A 25,237-nucleotide genomic window follows, 5' to 3' on the forward strand; every position below is an offset into this window, starting at 1 on the left:
GGAGAGGCAGGTAGTGTTGAGGATGCAGGAAAACTTAGACAGATTGGGAGAATGGGCAAAGAAGTAGCAGATGGCGTATAGTGTAGGGGGAAGTGTATGGTCATACACTTTGGTAGAATGGAAAAAAGGCATAGGCTATTGTCTAAGCAGGGAGAAAATTCAAAACCCAGAGGTGCAAAGGGACTTGGGAGTCCTCGTGCAGGGCTTCCTAAAGGTTAACTTGCTGGTTAAGTCAATGGTAAGGAAGGCAAATGCAATACTAGCATTCATTTTGAGAGCACTAGAATGTATGTAAAAGCAAAGGTGTAATGCTGAGGCTTTATAAGGCATTGGTAAGACTGCACTTGCAGTGGAAGGGAGAACAGCCAGAGGTCGTGGTACATATTGGTGCCAATGACATAGGTAGGAAAAGGGAAGAGGTCCTGAAAACAGACTACAGGGGGTTAGGAAGGAAGTTGAGAAGCAGGACCGCAAAGGTAGTAATCTCAGGATTACTGCCTGTGCCACGCGACAGTGAGTATAGGAATAGGATGAGGTGGAGGATAAATGCGTGGCTAAGGGATTGGAGCATGGGGCAGGGATTCAGATTTCTGGATCATTGGGACCTCTTTTGGGGCAGGTGTGATCTGTACAAAAAGGACAGGTTGCACTTGAATCCCAAGGGGACCAATATCCTTGCAGGGAGGTTTGCTAAGGCTACTGGGGAGAGTTTAAACTAGAATTGTTGGGGGGTGGGAACCAAACTGAAGAGACTGGGGAAGAGGAGGTTGGCTGACAAATAGAGAAAGCTTGTAGACAGTGCGAGAGGGAGAATAGGCAGGTGATAGAGAAGGGACAGACTCAGACCAAAGGTTTGAGATGAGTCTATTTTAATGCAAGGACTGTTGTGAACAAAGCAGATGAGCTTAGAATGTGGATCAGTACTTGGAGATATGATGTGGTGGCCATTACAGAGACTTGGATGGCTCAGGGACAGGAATGGTTACTTCAAGTGCTGGGTTTTAGATGTTTCAGAAAGGATAGGGAGGGAGGCAAAAGAGGTGGGGGCGTGGCACTGTTGATCAGAGATATTGTCACGGCTGTAGAAAAGGTGGACACCATGGAGGGATTATCTATGGAGTCTCTGTGGGTGGAGGTTAGGAACAGGAAGGGATTAGTAACTTTACTGGGTGTTTTTTATAGGCTGCCCAATAGCAACAGGGATATCGAGGAGCAGATAGGGAAACAGATCCTGGAAAGGTGTAATAATAAGAGTTGTCGTGATGGGAGATTTTAATTTCCCAAACAGCGATTGGCATCTCCCTAGAGCAAGGGGTGTAGATGGGATGGAGTTTGTTAGATGTGTTCAGGAAGGTTTCTTGACACAATATGTAGATAAGCCCACAAGAGGAGAGGATGTACTTGATTTGGTATTGGGAAATGAACCTGGTCAGGTGTCAGATCTCTCAGTGGGAGAGCATTTTGGAGATAGTGATCATAATTCTGTCTCCTTTACAATAGCATTGGAGTGAGATAGGAACAGACAAGTTAGAAAAGCATTTAATTGGAGTAAAGGGAATTATGAGGCTATCAGGCAGGAAATTGGAGGCTTAAATTGAAAACAGATGTTCTCAGGGAAAAGTACAGAAGAAATATGGCAAATATTTAGGGGATATTTGTGTGGAATTCTGTACAGGTACGTTCCAATGAGACGGGGAAGTTATGGTTGGGTACGGGAACCATGGTGTAAAAAGGCTGTAATAAATCTAGTCAAGAAGAAAAAAAAGCTTACAAAGGTTCAGAGAACTAGGTAATGTTAGAGATCTAGAAGATTATAAGGCTAATAGGAAGGAGCTTAAGGAAATTAAGAGATCCAGAAGGGGCCATGAGAAAGTCTTGGCAGACAGGATTAAGGAAAACCCCAAGGCATTCTACAAGTATGTGAAGAGCAAGAGGATAAGATGTGAAAGAATAGGGCCCATCAATTGTGACTGGGAAAGTGTGTATGGAACCGGAGGAAATAGCAGAGGTACTTAATGAATACCTTACTTCAGTATTCACTATGGAAAAGGATCTTGGTGATTGTAGTGATGACTTTTAGCAGACTGAAAAGCTTGAGCATGTACATATTAGGAAAGAGAATGTGCGGGAGCTTTTGGAAAGCATCAAGTTGGATAAGTCGCCGGGACCGGATGAGATGTACCCCAGGCTACTGTGGGAGGTTAGGGAAGAGATTGCTAAGCCTCTGGCGATTATCTTTGCATCAGCAATGGGGACGGGAGAGGTTCCGGAGGATTGGAGGGTTGCGAATGTTGTTCCTTTATTCAAGAAAGGGAATAGAGATAGCCCAGGAAATTATTGACCAGTGAGTCTTATTTCAGTGGTTGGTAAGTTAATGGAGAAGATCCTGAGAGGCAGGATTTATGAACATTTGGAGAGGCATAATATGATTAAGAGTAGTCAGCATGGTTTTGTCAAGGGCAGGTCGTGCCTTACAAGCCTGATGGGGTTTTTTGAGGATATGACTAAACACATTGATGAAGGAAGAGCAGTAGATGTAGTGTATATGGATTTCAGCAAGGCATTTGATAAGGTACCCCATGCAAGGCTTATTGAGAAAGTAAAGAGGCATAGGATCCAAGGGGACATTATTTTGTGGATCCAGAACTGGCTTACCCACAGAAGGCAAAGAGTGGTTGTAGAGGGGTCATACACTGCATGGAGGTCGGTGACCAGTGGGGTGCCTCAGGGATCTGTTCTGGGACTGTTATTCTTCGTGATTTTTATAAATGACCTGGATGAGGAAGTGGAGGGATGGGTTAGTAAGTTTGCTGATGACACAAAGGTGGATAGTGTGGAGGGCTGTGAGAGGTTACAGCGGGACATTGATAGGATGCAAAACTGGGCTGAGAAGTGGCAGATGGAGTTCAACCCAGATAAGTGTGAAGTGGTTCATTTTGGTAGGTCAAACATGATGGCAGAATATAGTATTAATGGTAAGACTCCTGGTAGTGTGGAGGATCTGAGGGATCCTGGTGTCCAAGTCCATAGGATGCTCAAAGCAGCTGCGCAGGTTGACTCTGTGGTTAAGAAGGCATATGGTGTATTGGCCTTCATTAATCATGGAATTGAATTTAGGAGCTGAGAGGTAATGTAGCAACTATGTAGGACCCTGGTCAGACCCCACTTGGAGTACTGTGCTCAGTTCTGGTCGCCTCACTACAGGAAGGATGTGGAAGCCATAGAAAGGGTGCAGAGGAGATTTACAAGAATGTTGCCTGAACTGAGGAGCATGCCTTATGAGAATAGGTTGAGTGAACTCGGCCTTTTCTCCTTGGAGCGACGGAGGATGAGAGGTGACCTGATAGAGGTGTATAAGATGATGAGAGGCATTGATCGTGTGGACAGTCAGAGGCTTTTCCCAGGGCTGAAATGGTTGCCACAAGAGGACACTTGTGGTCTTTTTCCTGCTTTCCTGTAAGCCAGAACTGGACAGATTTACACACTTGTTTAGATGCTGCAGCAGTTAGTGGGAACTTGAGGAGCAGAGGTGTTGACAAATTGCTCATTGTTATAAGAATAATAGGGATGTATATTGGGAGATTTTAATTTTACTGATATTGACTGGGCCACCCAGTGTTAAGGGCCTGGATGGGGTGGAATTTGTGAAGTGTGTCCAGCAAAGTTTCCTGAGTCGATATATATATTAGAGGGACCTACTGGAAAAGGTGTGAAACTGGGCCTTCTAGGGAATGAGTTAGGGCAACTGGCAGATTTGTATGTCAGTGCATACCTAAGATGCTGTGAACATAATTCTGTCCTTAGTTTTGAGATAGTGATGGAAAAGGATAGGATGGGTCCACAGTTTGGTGTCCTAAAAGGGAGCAGGGCTAATTTTGGGGGAATTAAGATCTGAAGTTCAAAGTTCAAACCAAGTTTATTATCAAAGTACATACATGTCCCCATATACAACCCTAAGATTCATTTTCTTGTTGGCATACTTAATAAATCTATAGATAATAACCATAACAGAATTAATGGAAGACTGCTTAACTTGGGCATTCAACCCGAGTACAGAAGACAAGAAACCAAGCAAATACAAAAGGAAAGAAATAATAATAAATAAATAAACAATAAATATCAAGAACATGAGATGAAGAGACCTTGAAAGTAAGTCAATTGGTTGTGGGAACATTTCAACGATGTTCAGTGAAGTTGAGCAGCGTTATCCCCACTGGTTCAAGAGCTTGATGGTTGAGGGGTAACAACTGTTGTTGAACCTGATGTTGTGAGTCCTGAGGCTCCTGTATCTTCTTCCTGACAGCAGCAGCCATTCCATTGTTTAAGAACTGTAGTAAGGGCAAACCATACTACAGGCCAGTCATCCTGACATCAGAGATTGGGAATTTACTTTAAGGAATTCTGAGGGACAATAGTATGTCCTGGGTGGTGGGGTTCCCTGATGATAGATGCTGCTTTCCCGCAATAGCATTTCATGTAGATGTGCTCAATGGTTTGGAGAGCTTTACCCGTGATGGACTGGGCCATAGCTACTACTTTCTGTAGGATTTTCTGTAGAGGTCAATTGGGTGAACTGTTTGAAAGAAAGGAAATAGACAGCAAGCACGGGAGGCCTATAAGCATATGGTATTAAGAGTACAGGATAGCATATTCCTGTTAGGATGAAGGACAAACTTAGCAATTTTGGGGAAAGGCCCACCCATCTTCTGCAGCTTGAGACAAAGATGGTTCTGCTGATCTCTAAAGTGACCTACCCCTGGCTCATCAGACATATTGAGGTTCTGATGAGGAAAATACCTAAAGGAAGGAAGGAAGGATACATTTTGGTTTAAGAGATCCAGAGATGAATGAATCCCTTGATTAAGAACACAATTGAGAAGGAAATCGGGATGGTAAAGATAGGATATGAGACAGATCTGGCAGGTCAGAGGTTCTATAGCTATACTAAGAGTAAAAGGATGGCTAGGGAGAACGTAGATGAGCAGAGCTGCCTTTGTCTTGAGCTGCAGAAGATCGGTGGGCTTTTCCAGGAATATTTCTCCTTGGTATTTGCTGAAGAGAAAATCATGGTTGTTCAAGGAAAACAAGTAGAGATGTTTTGGATAAATTTCATACTAATAAATCTCCAAGACCTGACCAGGTATGTACTCAGACATTATGGGAGGCTAAACAAGAAATTGAGGAGATATTAGCCACTGGTGAACTTCCAGAAGACTGGAAGGTGGCTTAAGTCATTCCATTGTTTAAGAACTGTAGTAAGGGCAAGCCATACTACAGCCCAGTCATCCTGACATCAGAGATGAGGAAGTTACTTGAAGGAATTCTGAGGGACAGCATCAACTAGCATTTGGACAGACAATGTTTAATGAGATGGCATAAGCATGGTTTTGTGCATGGAAAGTCACACTTCCCTAATCTCTTAGAGTTTTTTGAGAAGTTAGCCTAAAAGGTAGATGAGGGTGGGACAGTGGAGTTTAACAAAGCCTTCAACATGGTCTTGCTTGGTAACTCGTCTGGAAAGTTACCTCTCATGGAATCCAGGGAAAGCTAGATGGCTCAGATGTAGGAAACAGAGTTGTTTCTCAGAATGGAGGTCCATGACTAATGATGTTGGGACCCTTGTTATATATGATGTGGATGCAAATATGTAAAGTTTGAACAGTAAGTTTGCAAATGACATGAAATAATGAGGTGTTATTGATAGTGAAGAAGGTTGATCAGTTAGGTAAGTTGGCTGAGGAATGGCAAATGGACTTCAATAACCATAAGTGCAATGTGATGCACTGTGGAAAGCATAGAACTTACACTATGAATGATAGGGCATGATGGGATGTAATGGAACATAGGAACCTAGGAGTACAAGTGCATAACTTGTTGAAAGCAGTGTCACAGGTAGGTAGAGTGGCGAAAAATGTATTCATCTTTCAGAGCATTGAGTATAGGCATTGGGACATTATGTTACAGTTGGATAAATTGTTGTTGGGCTGCACGTAGAGTGGGGACAGGTGATTCCTGGGCTGGACGGCCTGCTCACTTAAGGAAGATGAAGTATCTCCCATAGTCTGTCCTTTCCAGGTATAGTGATCACTGCAGGACCACTGTTTGGCTTGCCATACAGGAGGTCACTCGCATATGGCCTTCCTATACTACTGTGCCCATAACAATGGTTTCATGTGGCATCCCTTTTCTTACTGAGTTCGCTATATCATGGCGCGACCGAGTGTCCAGCAGTATAACTGGGCAGGCAGGCTGGTCTCAACAGTCGGCTGGCAGCCAGCCTAGGAGAAGGACAACTCTGATTCCAAACCTGGGAAGATGGGACTCGTTAGCCTTGCTAGAGAGCTTGTCTAGGAGAAGGCAAATTCTGATACTCAACCTACAGCCTTGCGGTTGCTTTAGTCATCGCATTGGGGAACGCCCCCCCGTCCTAAAGAGTGGAATCAGTCCATGCACACCAATCCTCACTATAAACCTAGCCTAGCAGTGCAGGCAGGAAGAAAAGTCCTCCAGTGATGGAGGAGGAGCGAAACAACAGGTGTTTGATGACACTGGAAGTCGCAGCCACAATTCTGCATGTAGGCGGCTCAGACCCATGGGTCATCCGTTGACCTGAGGCAACAACAGCATTCAGCAGCCCTCTGAGTGACCAAGCAGCCCTCTTCAGGGATAGCACTGCTTACTCTGAATGGAACCGGACCTAGAAAAGGTGGTCCAAGAAAAAACTTGCCTCATCACCACCTGGTTGGTTTGCTGTGGTCAATGGGCCTCTCACTGAAGCAGTAAGAAAAAGGGAGATAAATCAAAGAAGTCAACATATCTCAAAATTGTGTGCTGGAATGTGTGCACAACGCAGGATTCTGCAGAGGGTGACCAACTCCAAAGATACTCAGTGCTTGTGGCACGAGATCTAGCTCAGCTGGACATTGACATTGCTGCTATAAACAAAGTATAGTTTACTAGTCAAGAATTTTTAATAGAGCATGGTGCAGGCTACACTCTCTTCTGGTCAGGCATAAGCAGCAATGAGAACAGACTCTCAGGTGGGCTTCATGATCAAAAACACCATCGTCAATAAGCTTCAAAGTCTACCAGTTGGACACTCAGATCGACTTATGTCCCAGTGACTTCCTGCTGCAGACACCCAATTTATCACGCCCCCACACTGCCAGCAGACCCTACTGTCGAAGAGGCATCCAAAGGAGAGCTGAAGTCTCTCTTATTGGAAACATATAAGGCAGGCAAGATCATCGTCCTAGGCAACTTCAATACCATCGTGGGTAGAGATGTTGAAGTATGGCCAGGAGTCTTAGGTCATTAGTGTGACGGAAACTGCAATGCCAATGGGAGGATGCTTCTGGAGTTCTGCACAGAATTAGGCCAGGTTGTAACAAATACGCTGTTTCAACAGAAAGCTAGGTTCAAGATGACCTGAAGGCACCCCCAATCCAAACACTAGCACCTCCTGGACTACATCCTGGTGCGCCAAAAGGATGTTCTACACATCAGGGTCATGCTGAGCGAAGCCTTTTATATGAATCACAGACTGGTCAGGGCAAAAGTCAAACCGGCTATCAAGCCAGCAATAAGAAAAAGGGGACCACAGTCAAAGAGACTCCCATTGGATAAGCTCTTTGGACTCTGAGATGTATTCCAGATCAAGCCAAGGGAGAAACTGGACAGCAACGGCACCTCAAGCACAGACTCCAACACAGGAAAGAAATGGGAGCACCTAAAGACTGCCATCCAAGATGTGGCTGTTGATGTAGTTGGGTACTCCTCAAGAAGAAACAAGGGTTGGTTTGATGAAAATGATGTGAAGTGCAGAACTTGCTCCAGAAGAAATGCTCCTCTCATGAAGTGGTGCTGTCTAGACCTGGCGGCCAAGCAGCCAAGGCAGAGTACAGAGCTGTGTGCAGCATCCTCCAAGCCAAACTGAGACAGATGCAGAACAATTGGTGAACTGTCCTAGCAGAATGAACACAGCACCATGCAGACACTGGCAGCACTTGAGCCTTCTATGAATTGCTATGTGTAGTGTATGGTCCGATTCATCAGATTCAAGCCCCCCTATTCTCATCTGACAGCTCCAGCCTGCTGACAGACAAGGAAGCCACCATGAGGTAATGAACAGAGCACTACAAGAGCCTTTTTGGGGATAATCATCAAGTACAAGAAGTGTCCATTGAAATGATCCCCCAGCATGAGGTCAGGCTTAAGCTTGATGGCCCACCAACTTTGGATGAGGTCAAATCTGCTATTTCCAAGCTGAAATGCCATGAAGCCCCAGGCATTGAAGGGATCCCAGCAGAAGCATACAAAATGGGTGGAGACATCCTCCTGAGCGAACTCACAAACCTATTCACACTCTGTTGGGAGAAAGGTTCGGTCCTAAATGACCTACACAACGCTGTATTTGTCTCCCTGTACAAGAACAAAAGAGAGAAATCAGATTGCTCAAACTACAGAGGCGTAGCCCTGCTGTCCACCATCAGGAAGACTCTCGCCAGAATTCTCTTGGACAGAATCATCCCTGCCATTGCTGAAGGCAACCTCATAGATAGTCAGTGCCAATGCAGAGTGAACAGAGGCACATCCGACATGATCTTGGTCCTGTGCCAGATGCAGGAGAAGGGCCATGAACAGAACATGGCACTGTACGCAGCATTCATTGACCTGACCAAGGCCTATGATACAGTCAGCTGTAGTGGTCTCTGGAAGATTTTGTTGAAGCTTGGCTGTCCCCCGCAATTCCTTATCATCCTGCAGCAGCTCCATGAAGGCCAAAGCGGTCAGGTTAAACACAACAGCGACCTGTCTGAACCATTCCCCATCAGTAGTGAAGTAAAACAATGCTGTGTTTTGGCACCAATGCTCTTTGCCATCTTTTTAAGTTTGATGCTACAGGAAGCAAAAGAGGCCACCTCAGAGAACATCTACATTCAGTTCTGCACTGACTGAAATATCTTCAACCTCTACCACCTTCTCGCCAGAACAAAAACCATGCAATAGTCCATTCTTGAGCTACTATATGCAGACGACTGTTCTCTTTTCTCACGCACATAGGAAGCGCTAGAGGCTGCAGTCACTCAATTTGCCAAAGCTGCAAGGGCTTTTGGGTTAACAGTCAGACTGAAGAAAACAATGATCCTCTATCAGAAGCTCCCTTGTGGCATTTACAGCCCTCCTTAGATCACCATTGATGATCACCCTGTCACCACAGTTAGGCAGTTTACCCACCTGGGCAGCATCATCTCCAACAAAGCTACAGTCGTAAGGGACATTGACAGTTGATTCACCAGAGCCAGCAATGTCTTCGGGCACCACCAGAAATATGTGTGGAAGAACCACCAGCTGCATCTGTCCACAACAATCCAGGTGTACAGGCCTGCCATTGCCACAACACTGCTATATGACTCCGAAGTCTGGATTTTGTACCACAAGCAAACCTGGTTGCACGAGCGAGACAATCAGTGCTGCCTCTGCTCCATAATGCGTATCAGCTGGTAGGATCGTGTCTCCAACAATGAGGTCCTGGAGAAGGCTCAACTTCCAAGCAATGAAGCCACTTTGCTGCTCAAGCAGCTCCACTGGCCAGGCCATGTGTCTCACATGGACAACTCCTGTTTACCGAAAGCAGTACTCTATGGAGAACTCTCTCAGGGCGAGAGAGATCGTGATGCCCCATACAAGAGGTATAAAGGTCAACTTAAGCAATAGGTCTCTCAGGTAAATATCGAGGTCAACAGGTGTCAGCAACTGACTTGTGATAGAGACCACTGGATAACGTTGATCCACAGAGCAGCTAAGAATGTTGAGGAATCCAGAACAGCGACTGCTGAAGAGAAGAGAAGACGCAAGAAAGATCCCACTACCCAAGCACTTGCATCCCAGCTTTTCCTATGTCCCTACTTTTCCTGAGTCTGCAGATCCAGAATTGGCCTCTACTGTCGCCAACAATCGTGCCTTCACTGTTGAGGACTCTTCTTTCCTCTTGATCTTCGCAAACGAAGAACCAGCCATCATCGCACGTAGAGTACTGTGTACTATTTTGGTTGCCATATTATAGAAAGCTATGCTTAAACTGGTAAGACTTCAGAAAGGATTTACGAGAACGTTAGCAGGACTAAAAGGACAGAGTTATAGGGAGAGGTTGGCCAGGTTAGGTCTTCATTCATTGGAACATCAGAGAATGAGGGGCCACTTTATACAAAAGTTTAAAATTATGAAAGACATAAATAAGGTGCATGGTTGTTGTAGGGTTGAAATCATATTGCCATATAGGATCCATGCCAGAAAAACATTCTGATGGGTTTGTTAACATTTTGCTGGTTTCTATTCCTAGCCATCATTAGTACTACTTTATGAAGAGGTGTACACATTTCCCTGCCTCCAACCCATGTGAGCGCTCAAGCATGAGTGTGCACAATGGGACAGTTTGACTGTAGGGGAAATCATACCTGAGCTTTGCAGGTGTCAGCAGGCAAAGCCACATGCATTTAGGAATGGTAACCTTTGATAACTCCTTTTAGTTCTATTTCATAGATCATTGGAGAAATCTCACAAAATTTCTTGCCAAGATTACGTCCTTACTGAATGGCACATAAGTTCTCCTTAGTCCAGAGTGATTCATTACTCCACTGGAAGATGCATTAATTCACTTTGATTTTGTGCAAAACTTCTTTTGAAAATTCTGCAACAACATTACAGCTTTATCCTTGGGAATGGTTTGAATTTTACTTTGTTGCATGTTTGTCTTAGATCTTCAGGGACTTCTAGCTCAGGGACAGTTTGATTACTCAGCATTTTTCCTTGTCTGGGTGGAGAGGTTATCTATTTTGTAAACAATCTGAAGTAATCAGGTAGCAATTTACATTGTCATATCAGCAGACAAATTAATAAATGATTAACCAAAAATGTGGGATGAGCAGAATTCAGGTTCAATACACTAGCTATTGGCAATCTGGATACGTGCTTGTTTACACTAGGTAGATTATGTAACAATTACTTGTGAAAGAAATACAGCATTGCAAATCCAAACTAAATAATTTTGTAACTGCATAAGTAATCTTGTCAGAAGCAATCATAGCTCTTTTCCAAGACCGTTGTTTTGTAAGTATTGACTTTCGTACTCCAGTTTTGTCCTTTATTAAAATACCAAACCAATTCAATTTAACAACTTAAAAGTAAGGTACTGTATTATTTCCAAATTCTCACACAGCACTATCCCAGTCAAAATATACATTTATTATTTTTACAAGCTCAGTAATTTTAAGATTTGATACAAATCTTTAACTAAAAGATTGAAAGGTGATTACAATTACATGTAAATTCTGAAATACTGCACTCTCTACTAATAGGAATGAACCTAGTCTGAAAAAAATGTCCTGTCTGGAAAAAATGTCCTGTCTGGTTTGGGTTAGAAATTTCCAGTAGGTGCCATATGAGATAAGGAAGAGAAAGGGTCTTTGACCTGAAATATTTACTCTGTCTTCCCACAGATGCAACCTGACCTGCTGAATATTTCCAGCAATTTCTGCTTTCGTTTTGGATTTTGTATTATCTGTAGTTTTTTAAATTTCAATTTAAAAAGTGTTTCCTTTTGAGTAAGATCATATATGGCAAAGGGAAATAAAATGAAAAAGGACATCATAAAACTGACAGTTGGATTTAAACCCATTCTTTGGAAGTGAAGCTGTTGCATCTGTCAATTTTATGTTCCGATGGAGCTGAAAACAGAACTAACTCAGAAATGAATAAGATTACACACTTAATGATTAAGTAGTTAGAAATTATGAAAATGGAATTCTCCTGAGTTAGTAAATTGGTGGGATCTGGTAATAGGCAGTGAACTGTAGTATACAAGATATGTAGAGAATACCCAATTGTTCATAATAACATCAATGGATCCCACATTCTCACTATAATTTCCAAGTAAAGTACAAAAAAGCGAACCCAAAGTAAATTACTAAAGTTACTGCAAATCTGAAATAAAAACCGAAAACGTTTGGAATAGTCAGCAAGTCAAGCGGCATCAGCAGAGAGAAATGCTTTAGATCAATGAGCAGGACCAAAATTTGCTACCCAATCTTTATTATTTAAAAAAAACTGCTCTGCTTTTCTGTTTTGAGCATATCTTGCTACATTTTCACCCACTCACTCCATTTATCCATATCTCCCCGCGGCTTTTTAACCAGCTCCTTTGTATTCACAATCTGGTTTCCTTCCAACCCAAAGATATACCGGTTAGTAGGTTAATTGGTCATTGTACATTTTCCATGATTAGATGATGTTTAAGTTAAGGGTTACTGAGCTGAGTGGCTCAAAGGGTCGGAGGACCTTTTCCACGCTGTATTTCTAAATATTTTTCTTTAAATTAGTATATTGAAGATAAAGAAAAACAGATTTTTGTAATATCAAGAAAACCAAAGGAGGTTAATGCAGGGAAATTGTGAATAATTGAATAGGTTGTGAGTTAACTGAATAGCAGAGCAGACCGGAGGAATTGAATGACCAATTTCTATTTATGTTTTCTTTTAATTAATTTATTATTTTTATTTAGAGATAAAGCATTGTAACAGGCTCTTCCAGCCTAATGAGCCCATGGCTCCCAGTTACACCCATGCTACCAATTAACCTACTGACCCGTGGGAATGTAAGAGGAAATTGGAGAACCCGAAGGAAACCCACACACTCATGGAGAGAACATACAAACTCCTTACAAACAATGGCAGAATTGAACCTGGGTCTCAGGAACATGTAATAGTATTACGCTATGCTACCATGCCACCTACAAAATTCTTAGAATTTTATTAATTTATAGCACTTTTGATAGAATTCTGCCTCTTATGGGCAATTTTCTTACCTTCTACCCTGAGAGGAATTAGTTCACCTTAGTGTACAATTCAGCCAGTCCTGCCAGCTTTTCATAGTTCATGCCAAGATTCCTTTATTAATTTGTGAGCTTTTACAGTAACTGTATATGGTATCACTAATCAATGCACTTATAATCCAGCCTGATCCTTCCCCAACGTCCTTATATATGCTGCTCAAGTTGGTTGATCAAATGTAAATAAACCAGGTTTCCCTTGGTGTTCAAGCAGATGTGTATTACCTCAGTAGGATAGAGAATTGGATATTTATTCATTCTGCAGAAATTGAACTAGTGGCAAATCTTAAATCTTCTTTAAAATGCCATTATTAATTTTTAACAGTAATATGATCTACAGTATATGTAGTTGAATAATATTAACAATAAGCATGAATAATATCTTAAAAGCAAAGGCACAGGTGTGATATTTCTGTCTTAGTCCTGTTCCTGTGCTCTGGAACATCTGGCAGAAAAGTAGGAAGTAGAGGTGCTGCCGTGCTTTCCTCAAAATTCCACTTACGGGGTGGGCCCAGGACAGGTCCTCTGAATTGATAACACTGAGGAATTTAAAGTTGCTGACCCTCTCTGCCTCTGATCTCCCAATAAGGACTGACTGATGGACCTCAGGTTTCCTCCTCCTGAGGTCAATAATCAGCTCCTTGGTCTTGCTCACATTGAGTGAGAAGTTGTTGTGGCACCACACAGTCAGATTTTCAAACTCCCTCTATATGCTGATTTGTCACCACCTTCGATTTGGCCAATGACAGTGGTGACATCTGCAAACATAAATAAGGAATTAGAGTTGTGCTTAGCCACACAGCCATAAGTGTGAAGTGAGTAGAGTAGGAGTCTAATCACAAAGCCTCCTGATGCATCAGTGCTGATGGAGATTGTGAAAGAAATGTTGTTGCCAATCTGAACTGAATGGGATCAGCAAATGAGGATATTAGGGATCCAGTTGCACAAGGACATATTGAGGGCAAGGTCTTGAAGCTTATTGATTAGGTCTGAGGTGGTAATAGAATTGAATGTCGAATTATAGTTGATAAAGAGCATACTGATGTATGCGTCTTTGCTGTGCAGATGTTCCAGGGTTGAGTGAAGAAACAATGAAATGGCGACTCTTGTGGACCTGTTGTGACAAAAGGCAAATTGGAACAGATCCAAGTTTTTTCTCAGGCAGGAGTTGATATCTTTCATCACCAACCTGTCAAAACACTTCACACAAGGATGTAAGTGCTACTGGACAATAGTCACTGAGGCACGTTACCACTTCCTTCATTATAATATGCATCCATCATAAGGGATTCCCACCACCCAGATCATGCTCTATTCTCGCTGCTGCCATCGGGAAGGAGGTACAGGAGTCTCAGGACTCAGACCACCAGATTCAGGAACAGTTACTATCCTTCAGCCATCAGGCTTTTGAACCAGAGAGGATAACTTCACTCAACTTCACTTGCCTCCATCACTGAACTGTTTTCACAACCTATGTTCTCTCTTTCAAGGACTCCTCATCTCATGTTCTCAATATTTATTTTTCATTTGTTTATTATTATTAGTTTTTTTCTTTTTGTTTTTGTACAGTTTGATGTCTTTTTCACACTTGTTGTTCACCCTGTTTGTGCGATCTTTCATTGATTCTAAATGGTTAATAGATTTATTGAGTATGCCCGCAATACAATTAATCTCAGGATTGTATATGGTGACATACACGTACTTTGATAATAAATTTACTTTGAACTATGAACTTCTTAGCACTGGTGTAGTTGAAGCCTGCTTGAAGCAGGTGGGTACCTCAGATTACCAAAGTGAGAGTTTGAAGATATCAGTGAACGCTGCAGCCCAGCACATCTTTAGTACCTTGAGTATCTTTAGTACCCCATCTGGGCCAGATGCTTTCCATGGTTTCAACCTCCTGACATATGTTCTCACATTGGATATTCGCCTAAAGAAATTTAAAATATGCAAAACAACCAGCTGGAAGAAGTCAAGGACAGTGGACGAATAGACATAACAATCGCCTTTGTTTTTGCCATGTGGTGAAAGAATGCAGGCTGTCCTTTTGTTTGAACTGTTCTGACAACCACCTTCTTGTGAACTGGATTGAAGCATTGAAAAGTGGTCAGAACGATAACCAGATAAATAAGATACCATTTCTAAATAAGAAGTTATTTGTGGGATGCTCTTTGATAAGGTAAAAGAATCAGCATAGGTTCATGTCAAGAATAATTTGTGTCCATGAGCTGAAATAACCTGAGCCCAGTGTTTGACTTCAGCTGGATGTACTTGGTGGTAAATGAGCTGATGGAAGGTGGAAAATCAAAGGAATGATAGCAGAGGCATTTTCTTATTTGTGAAAGGAGTAGTGAGCTAATACCTGTAGCTTTGGGACAGACACAAAAAAAAGTGGACGCAGGCTAGCCTGATAAATCAGAACTAACAGAGTTGCAGTATAATGGTGCAGAACTGATAAAGAAAAAAAGTGAATTTTCAGAGGTGGAGCAATGAGAACTCCAGAGAGTAACTATCGTAAGGAAGATTTCCATTCCTGAGGTTGGAGAAGAAGAATAAATCATTTGGCCAACCGGAGATCTCTTATTTTGTGTTTTAAGTGGAAGTGGTTTGGGTGAGTACTGGTACAAAAGACCAAAAGTATTAAGAAATTGTTGGTGCAGGGTCAACATAGATTGTGTGGATATTTGCATTGATGCAACAAAGTTGATACAATAAACTTGCTAGTAGCTTGAATCAATAAGGTTTTTTGTGGTCAGGTTTTGTGTAATAAGGTTGTGTGGAAAGCACTAGCAGTATACCAAAGTTTGAGTGCATCAGGGGATAGAAGTGTGTGAAGTTGCCATTACCAGGGAGAAGGTTCTTGGGGAAACTGACAAGTCTGAAGATAGATAAGTCACCTGGACCAGATGGTATACACCTCAGGGTCTGAAAGAAGAAGCTGAAGAGGTTGTAGAGGCATTAGTAATGATCTGTCAAGAATCAATTAATTCTGGCATGGTTCCAAAGGAATGGAAAATTGCAAATGTCACTCCACTCTTCAAGAAGGGAGAGAGGCAGAAGAAAGGAATTTATAGGCCAGCTAGTCCGACCTTAGTGGTTGAGAAGATGTTGGTTGGAGTTGATTGTTCAGGGTGAGGTGACAGAGTACTTGGAGGCAAATGATAAAACCGGCCATAGTCAGCATGGTTTCCCCAAGGAAAACTCTTGCCTGGCAAATCTGTTGGAATTCTTTGAAGAAATAACAAGCAGCACAGACAAGGGAGAATTGTTTGATGTTGTGTACATGGATAAAACACTGGCTAATTGGCAGGAAACAAAGAATAGGAATAAAGGGAGCCTTTTCTGGTTGGCTACTGGTGACTAGTGGTGTTCCACAGGGGTCTGGGTTGGGACCGCTTCTTTTTACATCAGATGTCAAAGACTTACATGATGGAATTGATGGCTTTGTGTCCAGGTTTGTGCATGATACAAAGATAGGTGGAGGGAATGGGCAAAGGAGTGACAGATGGTATACAGTATTGGAAAGTGTATAGTCAAGCACTTTGCTAGAAGAAATAAAAGGATAGACTATTTTCTAGATGGAGAGAAAACTCAAAAATCTGAGGTGCAAAGGGACTTGGGAGTCCCTGTGCAGGATTCCCTAAAGGTTAGTTTGCAGGTTGAGTCTGTGGCGAGGAAGGCAGATGTAATGTTAGCATTCATTTCAAGGGGACTAGAATATAAAAACAAGGATGTAATGTTGAGGCTTTATAAAGCACTGGTGAGATATCATTTAGAGTATTGTGAACGGTTTTGGGCCTCTTATCTTAGAAAGGATGTACTGACATTGGAGAGGCTTCAAAGGAGGTTCATAAAAATGATTTTGGGATTGAAAGGCTCGTCATATTAAGAGCGTTTGATGGCCCTGGACTTGTACTCACTGGAATTCAGAAGAATGAGGGATGACCTCATTGAACCTATCAAATATTGAAAGGCCACAGTAGAGTTGATGTAAGAAGGATGTTTCCTATGGTGGGGGAGTCTAAGACCAGAGGACACAGCCTTTTAGAACTTTTAGAACTGAGATGAGGAGGAATTTCTTTAGCCAGAGAATGGTAAATCAGTGGAATTCATTGCCACAGGCAGCTGTGAAGGCCATGTCATTGGGTTTATTTAGGGCAGAGAAGGATAGATCCTTGGCTAGTTAGGGCATGAAGAGAGATATAGGAAGAAGGCAGGATATTGGGGCTGAGAGGGAAAATGGATCAGCCATGATGAAATGAAGCAGCAGGCTCAACGAGCCAAGTGGCCTAATTCTTCTCCTATAACTTAAGGTCTTATTTATCTAACTTAAGTTGGTTGAATATGATAATTGTCAGCAGGGAGAATACACATCAGTCCTCATTGAGGGGTCAGTGGTCGAAAGGGCATGAATATCTCAGAGAATCTGTGCTGGGCCCAACACATTCATTCAATCAAGAAGACATGCCTGCAGCTATACTTCATTAGGAGTTTGAGGAGATTTGGTATGGCACCAAAACCTCTTGCAAATTTCTATTGATATACAGTGTAGAACATTCTGGTTGTATCATAGCCTGGAATCTGATACTAAAGACCCACACCATTCAGTACGTGTCCTCTTTTTGTTACTACCATCAGGGAGGAGGTACAGGAGCATAAAGACCCATACAACAATTTCAGAACAGCTTCTTCCCCTCCACCATCACGTTTCTGATTGATTCATGAACCCATGATAAGTACTTTTTTTTTTGCACTATTTATTTTGTAATTTATAGTGACTTTGTGCTTGCAGTGTAACTTTTGCTTTTTTTTTTCCAGTCCTGATGAAGGGTCTCGACCCAAAACGTCGATTGTTCATTTGTCTCATAGATGCTGCCCAATCTAGGGAGTTCCTCCAGCATGTCATGTATGTTACACTTAGAACCTGACATGTGTTTAGATATTGTCAAGAAGGGGCAGCATAAAGATGAGAGATCAAACTGGGCCAAGGATAGATCCATTTACAGGAAATTGATGCTAACCTGGTTGAAGCGAAATTCTGACTGGAGTGAACGTTACAGAAAAGTTGAATATAGATTAGAAAGTTGGCAGCATGCACAAGGATTTCGGGAAGAAGAGAGGTTAAGGCTACACAGTGTAGCTTGCTAAAACAATACATTTAAGAATTGTTTAAGTAATATCAGCTATTATGGACAAGATTGGCGGGGAAGGAGGAGAGAGGCCAAGTGATCATTAATTCAGATGGATTAAAAATCAAGAAATGTGCAATGGACAAAGTGAGCCTGCAGCATTGAAGATATGAGAAAAAAATTAGAGAATGTTTGATCACAAACAAGAGAAAATCTGCAGATGCTGGAAATCCAAGCAACACACCGAAAATGCTGGAGGAACTCAGCAGGCCAGGCGGGGTCTATGAAAGGAATACAGTTGATGTTTCAGGCCGAGACCCTACAGCAGAACTGGAGAAAAAAAGATGAGGAATAGATTTAAAAGGTGGGGGGAGGGGAGAGAGAAACACAAGGTGATAGGTGAAACTGGGAGGGGGAGGGTGAAGTAAAGAGCTGGGAAGTTGATTGGCGAAAGAGATACAGGACTGGAGAAGTGGAGATCTAATAGGAGAAGGCAGAAGGCCATGGAAGAAAGAAAAGGGAGGAGGAGCACCAGATGGAGGCGATGGGTAGGCAAGGAGATAAAGTGAGAGAGGGAAAAGGGGATGGGGAATGGTGAAGGGGGGTATTACCAGAAGTTCGAGAAATCGGTGCATCGATGTTCATGCCATCAGGTTGGAGGCTACCGAGATGGAATATAAGGTGTTGTTCCTCCAACCTGAGTCTGCCTCATTGTGACAGTAGAGAGGGCCATGAATTGACATATTGGAATGGGAATGGAAAGTGGCATTAAAATAGGTGGCCACTGGGAGATCCTGCTTCTTCTGGCCGACAAAGCATAGGTGCTTGGCAAAGTGGTCTCCCAATCTGTGTCGGGTCTCACCGATATACAGGAGGCCACACCGGGAGTACCAGGCACAGTATAGGACCCCAACAAGTGAAGTGTCACCTCACTTGGAAGGACTTTAGGGCCCTGAATGGTAGTGAGGGAGGAGGTGTAGGGGCAGGGGTAGCACAATACGCTTGCAAGGGTAAGTGCCAGGAGGGAGATCAGTGGGGAGGGACGGATGGACAAGGGAGTCGCCTAGGGAGCGATCCCTGCAAAAAGTGGAGGTGAGGGAAAGATGTGCTTGGTGGTGAGTTCCTGTTGGAGATGGCGGAGGTTCCGGAGAGCTGTATTTATCGCAATAGGGACCTTTGGGGAAATTTTGTCTGGACAGTTAAGGAGAAGGGAAGATGTGGCAAAAGTACAATAAACTATTTTAGTACATTGCTAATATTAGAAACCTGATGTAGTGTGATTGAGACAGAGATCCAATCTAGTAATCTAAGATAAGAACTCAAATTTCTATGATGAGATCTGGAAATAAAATATTATTATAAGTAAAAATGAAAAGTGGCTATTTAATTGTTGGGTTTTTGTAAAAACACACTTGGAGTTTTTGTTTGACTCTGACATACCGACCTATTGTCTCAGCTTGCTCCTGCCCCACCGAACTCATTTCTGCATACCTCGACACTGTTTTATCACCCCTTGTTCAATCCCTTCCGACCTATGTTCGTGACACTTCTCACGCTCTTAAACTTTTTGATGATTTTAAGTTCCCTGGCCCCCACCGCTTTATTTTCACCATGGATGTCCAGTCCTTATATACTTCCATCCCCCATCAAGAAGGTCTCAAAGCTCTACGCTTCTTTTTGGATTCCAGACCTAATCAGTTCCCCCCTACCACCACTCTGCTCCGTCTAGCGGAATTAGTCCTTACTCTTAATAATTTCTCCTTTGGCTCCTCCCACTTCCTCCAAACTAAAGGTGTAGCTATGGGCACCCGTATGGGTCCTAGCTATGCCTGCCTTTTTGTTGGGTTTGTGGAACAATCTATGTTCCGTGCCTATTCTGGTATCTGTCCCCCACTTTTCCTTCGCTACATCGACTACTGCATTGGCGCTGCTTCCTGCACGCATGCAGAACTCGTTGACTTTATTAACTTTGCCTCCAACTTTCACCCTGCCCTCAAGTTTACCTGGTCCATTTCCGACACCTCCCTCCCCTTTCTAGATCTTTCTGTCTCTGTCTCTGGAGACAGCTTATCCACTGATGTCTACTATAAGCCTACTGACTCTCACAGCTATCTGGACTATTCCTCTTCTCACCCTGTCTCTTGCAAAAACGCCATCCCCTTCTCGCAATTCCTCCGTCTCCGCCGCATCTGCTCTCAGGATGAGGCTTTTCATTCTAGGACGAGGGAGATGTCTTCCTTTTTTAAAGAAAGGGGCTTCCCTTCCTCCACTATCAACTCTGCTCTCAAACGCATCTCCCCCATTTCACATACATCTGCTCTCACTCCATCCTCCCGCCACCCCACTAGGAATAGGGTTCCCCTGGTCCTCACCTACCACCCCACCAGCCTCCGGGTCCAACATATTATTCTCTGTAACTTCCGCCACCTCCAACGGGATCCCACCACTAAGCACATCTTTCCCTCCCCCCCTCTGTCTGCATTCCGCAGGGATCGCTCCCTACACAACTCCCTTGTCCATTCATCCCCCCCATCCCTCCCCACTGATCTCCCTCCTGGCACTTATCCGTGTAAGCGGAACAAGTGCTACACATGCCCTTACACTTCCTCCCTTACCACCATTCAGGGCCCCAAACAGTCCTTCCAGGTGAGGCAACACTTCACCTGTGAGTCGACTGGGGTGATATACTGCGTCCAGTGCTCCCAATGTGGCCTTTTATATATTGGCGAGACCCGACGCAGACTGGGAGACCGCTTTGCTGAACATCTACGCTCTGTCTGCCAGAGAAAGCAGGATCTCCCAGTGGCCACACATTTTAATTCCACATCCCATTCCCATTCTGACATGTCTATCCACGGCCTCCTCTACTGTAAAGATGAAGCCACACTCAGGTTGGAGGAACAACACCTTATATTCCGTCTGGGTAGCTTCCAACCTGATGGCATGAACATCGACTTCTCTAACTTCCGCTAAGGCCCCATCTCCCCCTCGTACCCCATCTGTTACTCATTTTTATGCACACATTCTTTCTCTCACTCTCCTTTTTCTCCCTCTGTCCCTCTGAATATACCTCTTGCCCATCCTCTGGGTTCCCCCCCCCTTGTCTTTCTTCCCGGACCTCCTGTCCCATGATCCTCTCATATCCCCTTTTGCCTATCACCTGTCCAGCTCTTGGCTCTATTCCTCCCCCTCCTGTCTTCTCCTATCATTTTGGATCTCCCTCTCCCCCTCCAACTTTCAAATCCCTTATTCACTCTTCCTTCAGTTAGTCCTGACGAAGGGTCTCGGCCTGAAACGTCGACTGCACCTCTTCCTACAGATGCTGCCTGGCCTGCTGCGTTCACCAGCAACTTTGACGTGTGTTACCACAAGGCAACATTTGTTTTATATTTCATTAATTTAAGGTAATATTCAATGTAACAAATCATGGAAGGTTAACATACTAGGGTGTACAGTACCTGTACTCACCAACAGTGGCAGGTGTGTTCGCTCCGGGAGATGAGTGGTTGTTGTGGTGTCCGGCAGCTTTACATGGTTGAGGTGGATGGTTGTGTGTCATCAGGATCATCAAGGACATCAAGAGCTGAAGGAAGACTCACAGAACTCTCAGTACTGCCAGCAGCAGGAGATGACACCAGTTTGAAGAAAGTGGTGAGGGTTGTTTGCTTGGCAGCATTTTGTTTTTCAGCGTAAATTTGCTTGTAGGGAAGAAGGTAAATTCATGGGATTTTCAAAATCATCTGTTGCTTGCAGCATCTGAGAGATAGTTTGCCGTAAAAAATACGCCTTGAATGTGGATATCACACTTTGGTCAAGTGGTTGAATCAACGATGTTAGGCGGCAGGAAACGCACTGTTATGTTAAGATGAATGCTGTCCAAATGTTTAGGATGGGCTGGCACATTGTCAAACAACAAAAGAATTTTAAAGGCAAGATTCTGTTCCCGGCGGTAGTGTTCAGCCTCAACAGCAAAATGATTAGCAAACCAATCTTCAAAGATTTGACCAGTGTCCCATGCTTTCTTGTTAGCTGTCCAGTGAACAGGAAGCATATTCTTACTCAAACCCTTAAGAGCACGGGGGTTTAGTGAATGGTAAACTAAGAGAGGCTTCATCTTATAGTCTCCTTCGGCATTGGAACACATAAGCAAAGTCAATCTATCCTTTGCTATCTTGAAACTTGACGCAGTTTTTTCATCAAAGTTGCTGGTGAACGCAGCAGGCCAAGCAGCATCTATAGGAAGAGGCGCAGTCGACGTTTCAGGCCGAGACCCTTCGTCAGGACTAACTGAAGGAAGAGTGAGTAAGGGATTTGAAAGCTGGAGGGGGAGGGGGAGATGCAAAATGATAGGAGAAGACAGGAGGGGGAGGGATAGAGCCGAGAGCTGGACAGGTGATAGGCAAAAGGGGATACGAGAGGATCATGGGACAGGAGGCCTAGGGAGAAAGACGGGGGGGGTGACCCAGAGGATGGGCAAGAGGTATATTCAGAGGGACAGAGGGAGAAAAAGGAGAGTGAGAGAAAGAATGTGTGCATAAAAATGAGTAACAGTTGGGGTACGAGGGGGAGGTGGGGCCTAGCGGAAGTTAGAGAAGTCAATGTTCATGCCATCAGGTTGGAGGCTACCCAGACGGAATATAAGGTGTTGTTCCTCCAACCTGAGTGTGGCTTCATCTTTACAGTAGAGGAGGCCGTGGATAGACATGTCAGAATGGGAATGGGATGTGGAATTAAAATGTGTGGCCACTGGAAGATCCTGCTTTCTCTGGCGGACAGAGCGTAGATGTTCAGCAAAGCGGTCTCCCAGTTTGCGTCGGGTCTCACCAATATATAAAAGGCCACATCGGGAGCACCGGACGCAGTATATCACCCCAGTCTGGTCCGGTGCTCCCGATGTGGCCTTTTATATATTGGTGAGACCCGACGCAAACTGGGAGACCGCTTTGCTGAACATCTACGCTCTGTCCGCCAGAGAAAGCAGGATCTTCCAGTGGCCACACATTTTAATTCCACATCCCATTCCCATTCTGACATGTCTATCCACGGCCTCCTCTACTGTAAAGATGAAGCCACACTCAGGTTGGAGGAACAACACCTTATATTCCGTCTGGGTAGCCTCCAACCTGATGGCATGAACATTGACTTCTCTAACTTCCGCTAGGCCCCACCTCCCCCTCGTACCCCAACTGTTACTCATTTTTATGCACACATTCTTTCTCTCACTCTCCTTTTTCTCCCTCTGTCCCTCTGAATATACCTCTTGCCCATCCTCTGGGTCACCCCCCCCCGTCTTTCTCCCTAGGCCTCCTGTCCCATGATCCTCTCGTATCCCCTTTTGCCTATCACCTGTCCAGCTCTCAGCTCTATCCCTCCCCCTCCTGTCTTCTCCTATCATTTTGCATCTCCCCCTCCCCCTCCAGCTTTCAAATCCCTTACTCACTCTTCCTTCAGTTAGTCCTGACGAAGGGTCTCGGCCTGAAACGTCGACTGCGCCTCTTCCTATAGATGCTGCTTGGCCTGCTGCGTTCACCAGCAACTTTGATGTATGTTGCTTGAATTTCCAGCATCTGCAGAATTCCTGTTGTTCGCAGTTTTTTCATTCTTACTTATGTAAGTGCGTTTCGGCATACGCTTCCAAAAAAGCCCAGTCTTGTCTGCATTAAACACCTGCTTTGGTGTGATGCCTAACTCAGCTATCATAGCCCGCAACTGCACAGGGTAGCATCCCAGAGCTGTGTTACTTTCACCTGACACCGCCCTGTTTATAATTTCCAACTTTTTTTCAAGTGTTAAAGCGGTTCTCTGCCACTTGGCTGATGGCCCAGGTCTTGATATTAGACGCTTAGGAAGCATAGTTAAATATTTCAAGCACAAAATCACTGCACCATAGGTAAAAACGTTTAAGAGCACAAGATCGCACATCCACACGTTGCCAAAACCAATGCGAGACTGGCGGGAGTGAGACTGTGATGCGTGCGCATGTGACTTGTATTGGCGGGAAAGCAGTGCTCCTCGCATAATAAGGAGAAGTTGATAGAAATAGGTTCCTTGCATAACTGTGAATCCCCATTGTCTGAAGACGCATATAATGAGGATAGGGTGTACTTAATTCAAACCATCCTCAAATTATTCATTTTGAAATGTTTATTTTTTTTCTCTCCTAGACGATAATGCTGATGGTGATATAAGATCAATGTCAATGCCCTCTATGCAAGATAATGTCACCATGAAAAAGGCTGGAATGGACCCAAGGTTCACCGTTCGAGGGTCTAAAGCTGAAGTACAGGTCAAGACAAAACCTTATCGTGTAAATGGTACAGGAACAAAACAGAAACCTTCAACAAAATCTGCAAAGATTAGAAATTATAATTTACGTGATTAAAGACAGTGTGAACTAAATTCTGAAGCAAAAAGTATAAGGTGTTACAAATACCAGATTGGGTAGTTTACTCATTCTGAACATTGTAAAATGATTCCAACTTCAGTAATTGAGGATGGGTGTTTAGAAATACAGCTTTAACTGTAAAGCACATGATGGATGCATCACTAAGAATGTAGATAAATGCAATTTTTTTAAAAAATGAAAAACAATTGAGTAGATTGCAAAAATAACACCCCACCATCAAAAGTACTATTTTTGTGAACACTAGTTATTAAAATTATGTTCATTGCTCTACTATATGCAAAAATGCAGTAAGTATGATTTCTTTCACTGCGAAACTAAAAATTTAAGCAAGGATGGCAGATTGTATGAGATAAAAACTCAGCGGCACATGCAGCCATCTTAGCACACCTGTAAGACTGTAATCCCAACACAATGGGACCACATTCACCTGAAGGATTGCAGCTGTTCAAGATGGATGCTCAGCACCACATTCAAGTGCAATTAGGGCAATAAATGTGACCAGATTCCATAACTTTAAAAAAAGACTCTGCTGGTTTGCTACATTATAGGAATTATATGTGTAAAACTCTACTTGGAACACCTTCAGCCTAAAGAAAGCCTCTCTTCTGTCTTCCCCTTGCACAGATTCAAGCGTGTCAAGAACTCTATAAAATTAAATAGGCATATTAATACAAAGATCAACATTTTGCAGTTAATAGCAAAATGGGTAGCATTTCCTGCCTTTTCAATATAAAACTGCCAGTGGTTTCTACAGTAAACATGTATACTTAAACATGGAACTCCAGATATTGCTCTTATTGAGGCCTTGCTACTCCA

The 25,237-nt window shown here is 43.4% G+C and overlaps 1 protein-coding gene across 9 annotated transcripts in view; it reads left to right on the forward strand.

Annotated features, from left to right (window-relative positions):
- ccdc57 (coiled-coil domain containing 57) overlaps positions 1–25,023 on the forward strand; it is a 185,161-nt gene extending 160,138 nt beyond the window's left edge. For 4 of the 9 annotated variants that reach the window (XM_063074415.1, XM_063074413.1, XM_063074416.1 and 1 more), the window contains exon 20: positions 24,180–25,022. In XM_063074415.1, the coding sequence (XP_062930485.1) occupies positions 24,180–24,397 (218 nt within the window). In that variant the 3' untranslated portion in view covers positions 24,398–25,022. Of the gene's footprint in view, positions 1–17,524; positions 17,623–24,179 lie in introns of all 9 variants that reach the window. The other 5 variants (XR_010021297.1, XM_063074419.1, XM_063074418.1 and 2 more) reach the window with 4 other exon arrangements.
- Positions 25,024–25,237: the final 214 nt, after the last annotated feature.

The sequence above is a fragment of the Mobula hypostoma genome, chromosome 22 (assembly GCF_963921235.1).
Source record: "Mobula hypostoma chromosome 22, sMobHyp1.1, whole genome shotgun sequence".
Taxonomy (NCBI): domain Eukaryota; kingdom Metazoa; phylum Chordata; class Chondrichthyes; order Myliobatiformes; family Myliobatidae; genus Mobula; species Mobula hypostoma.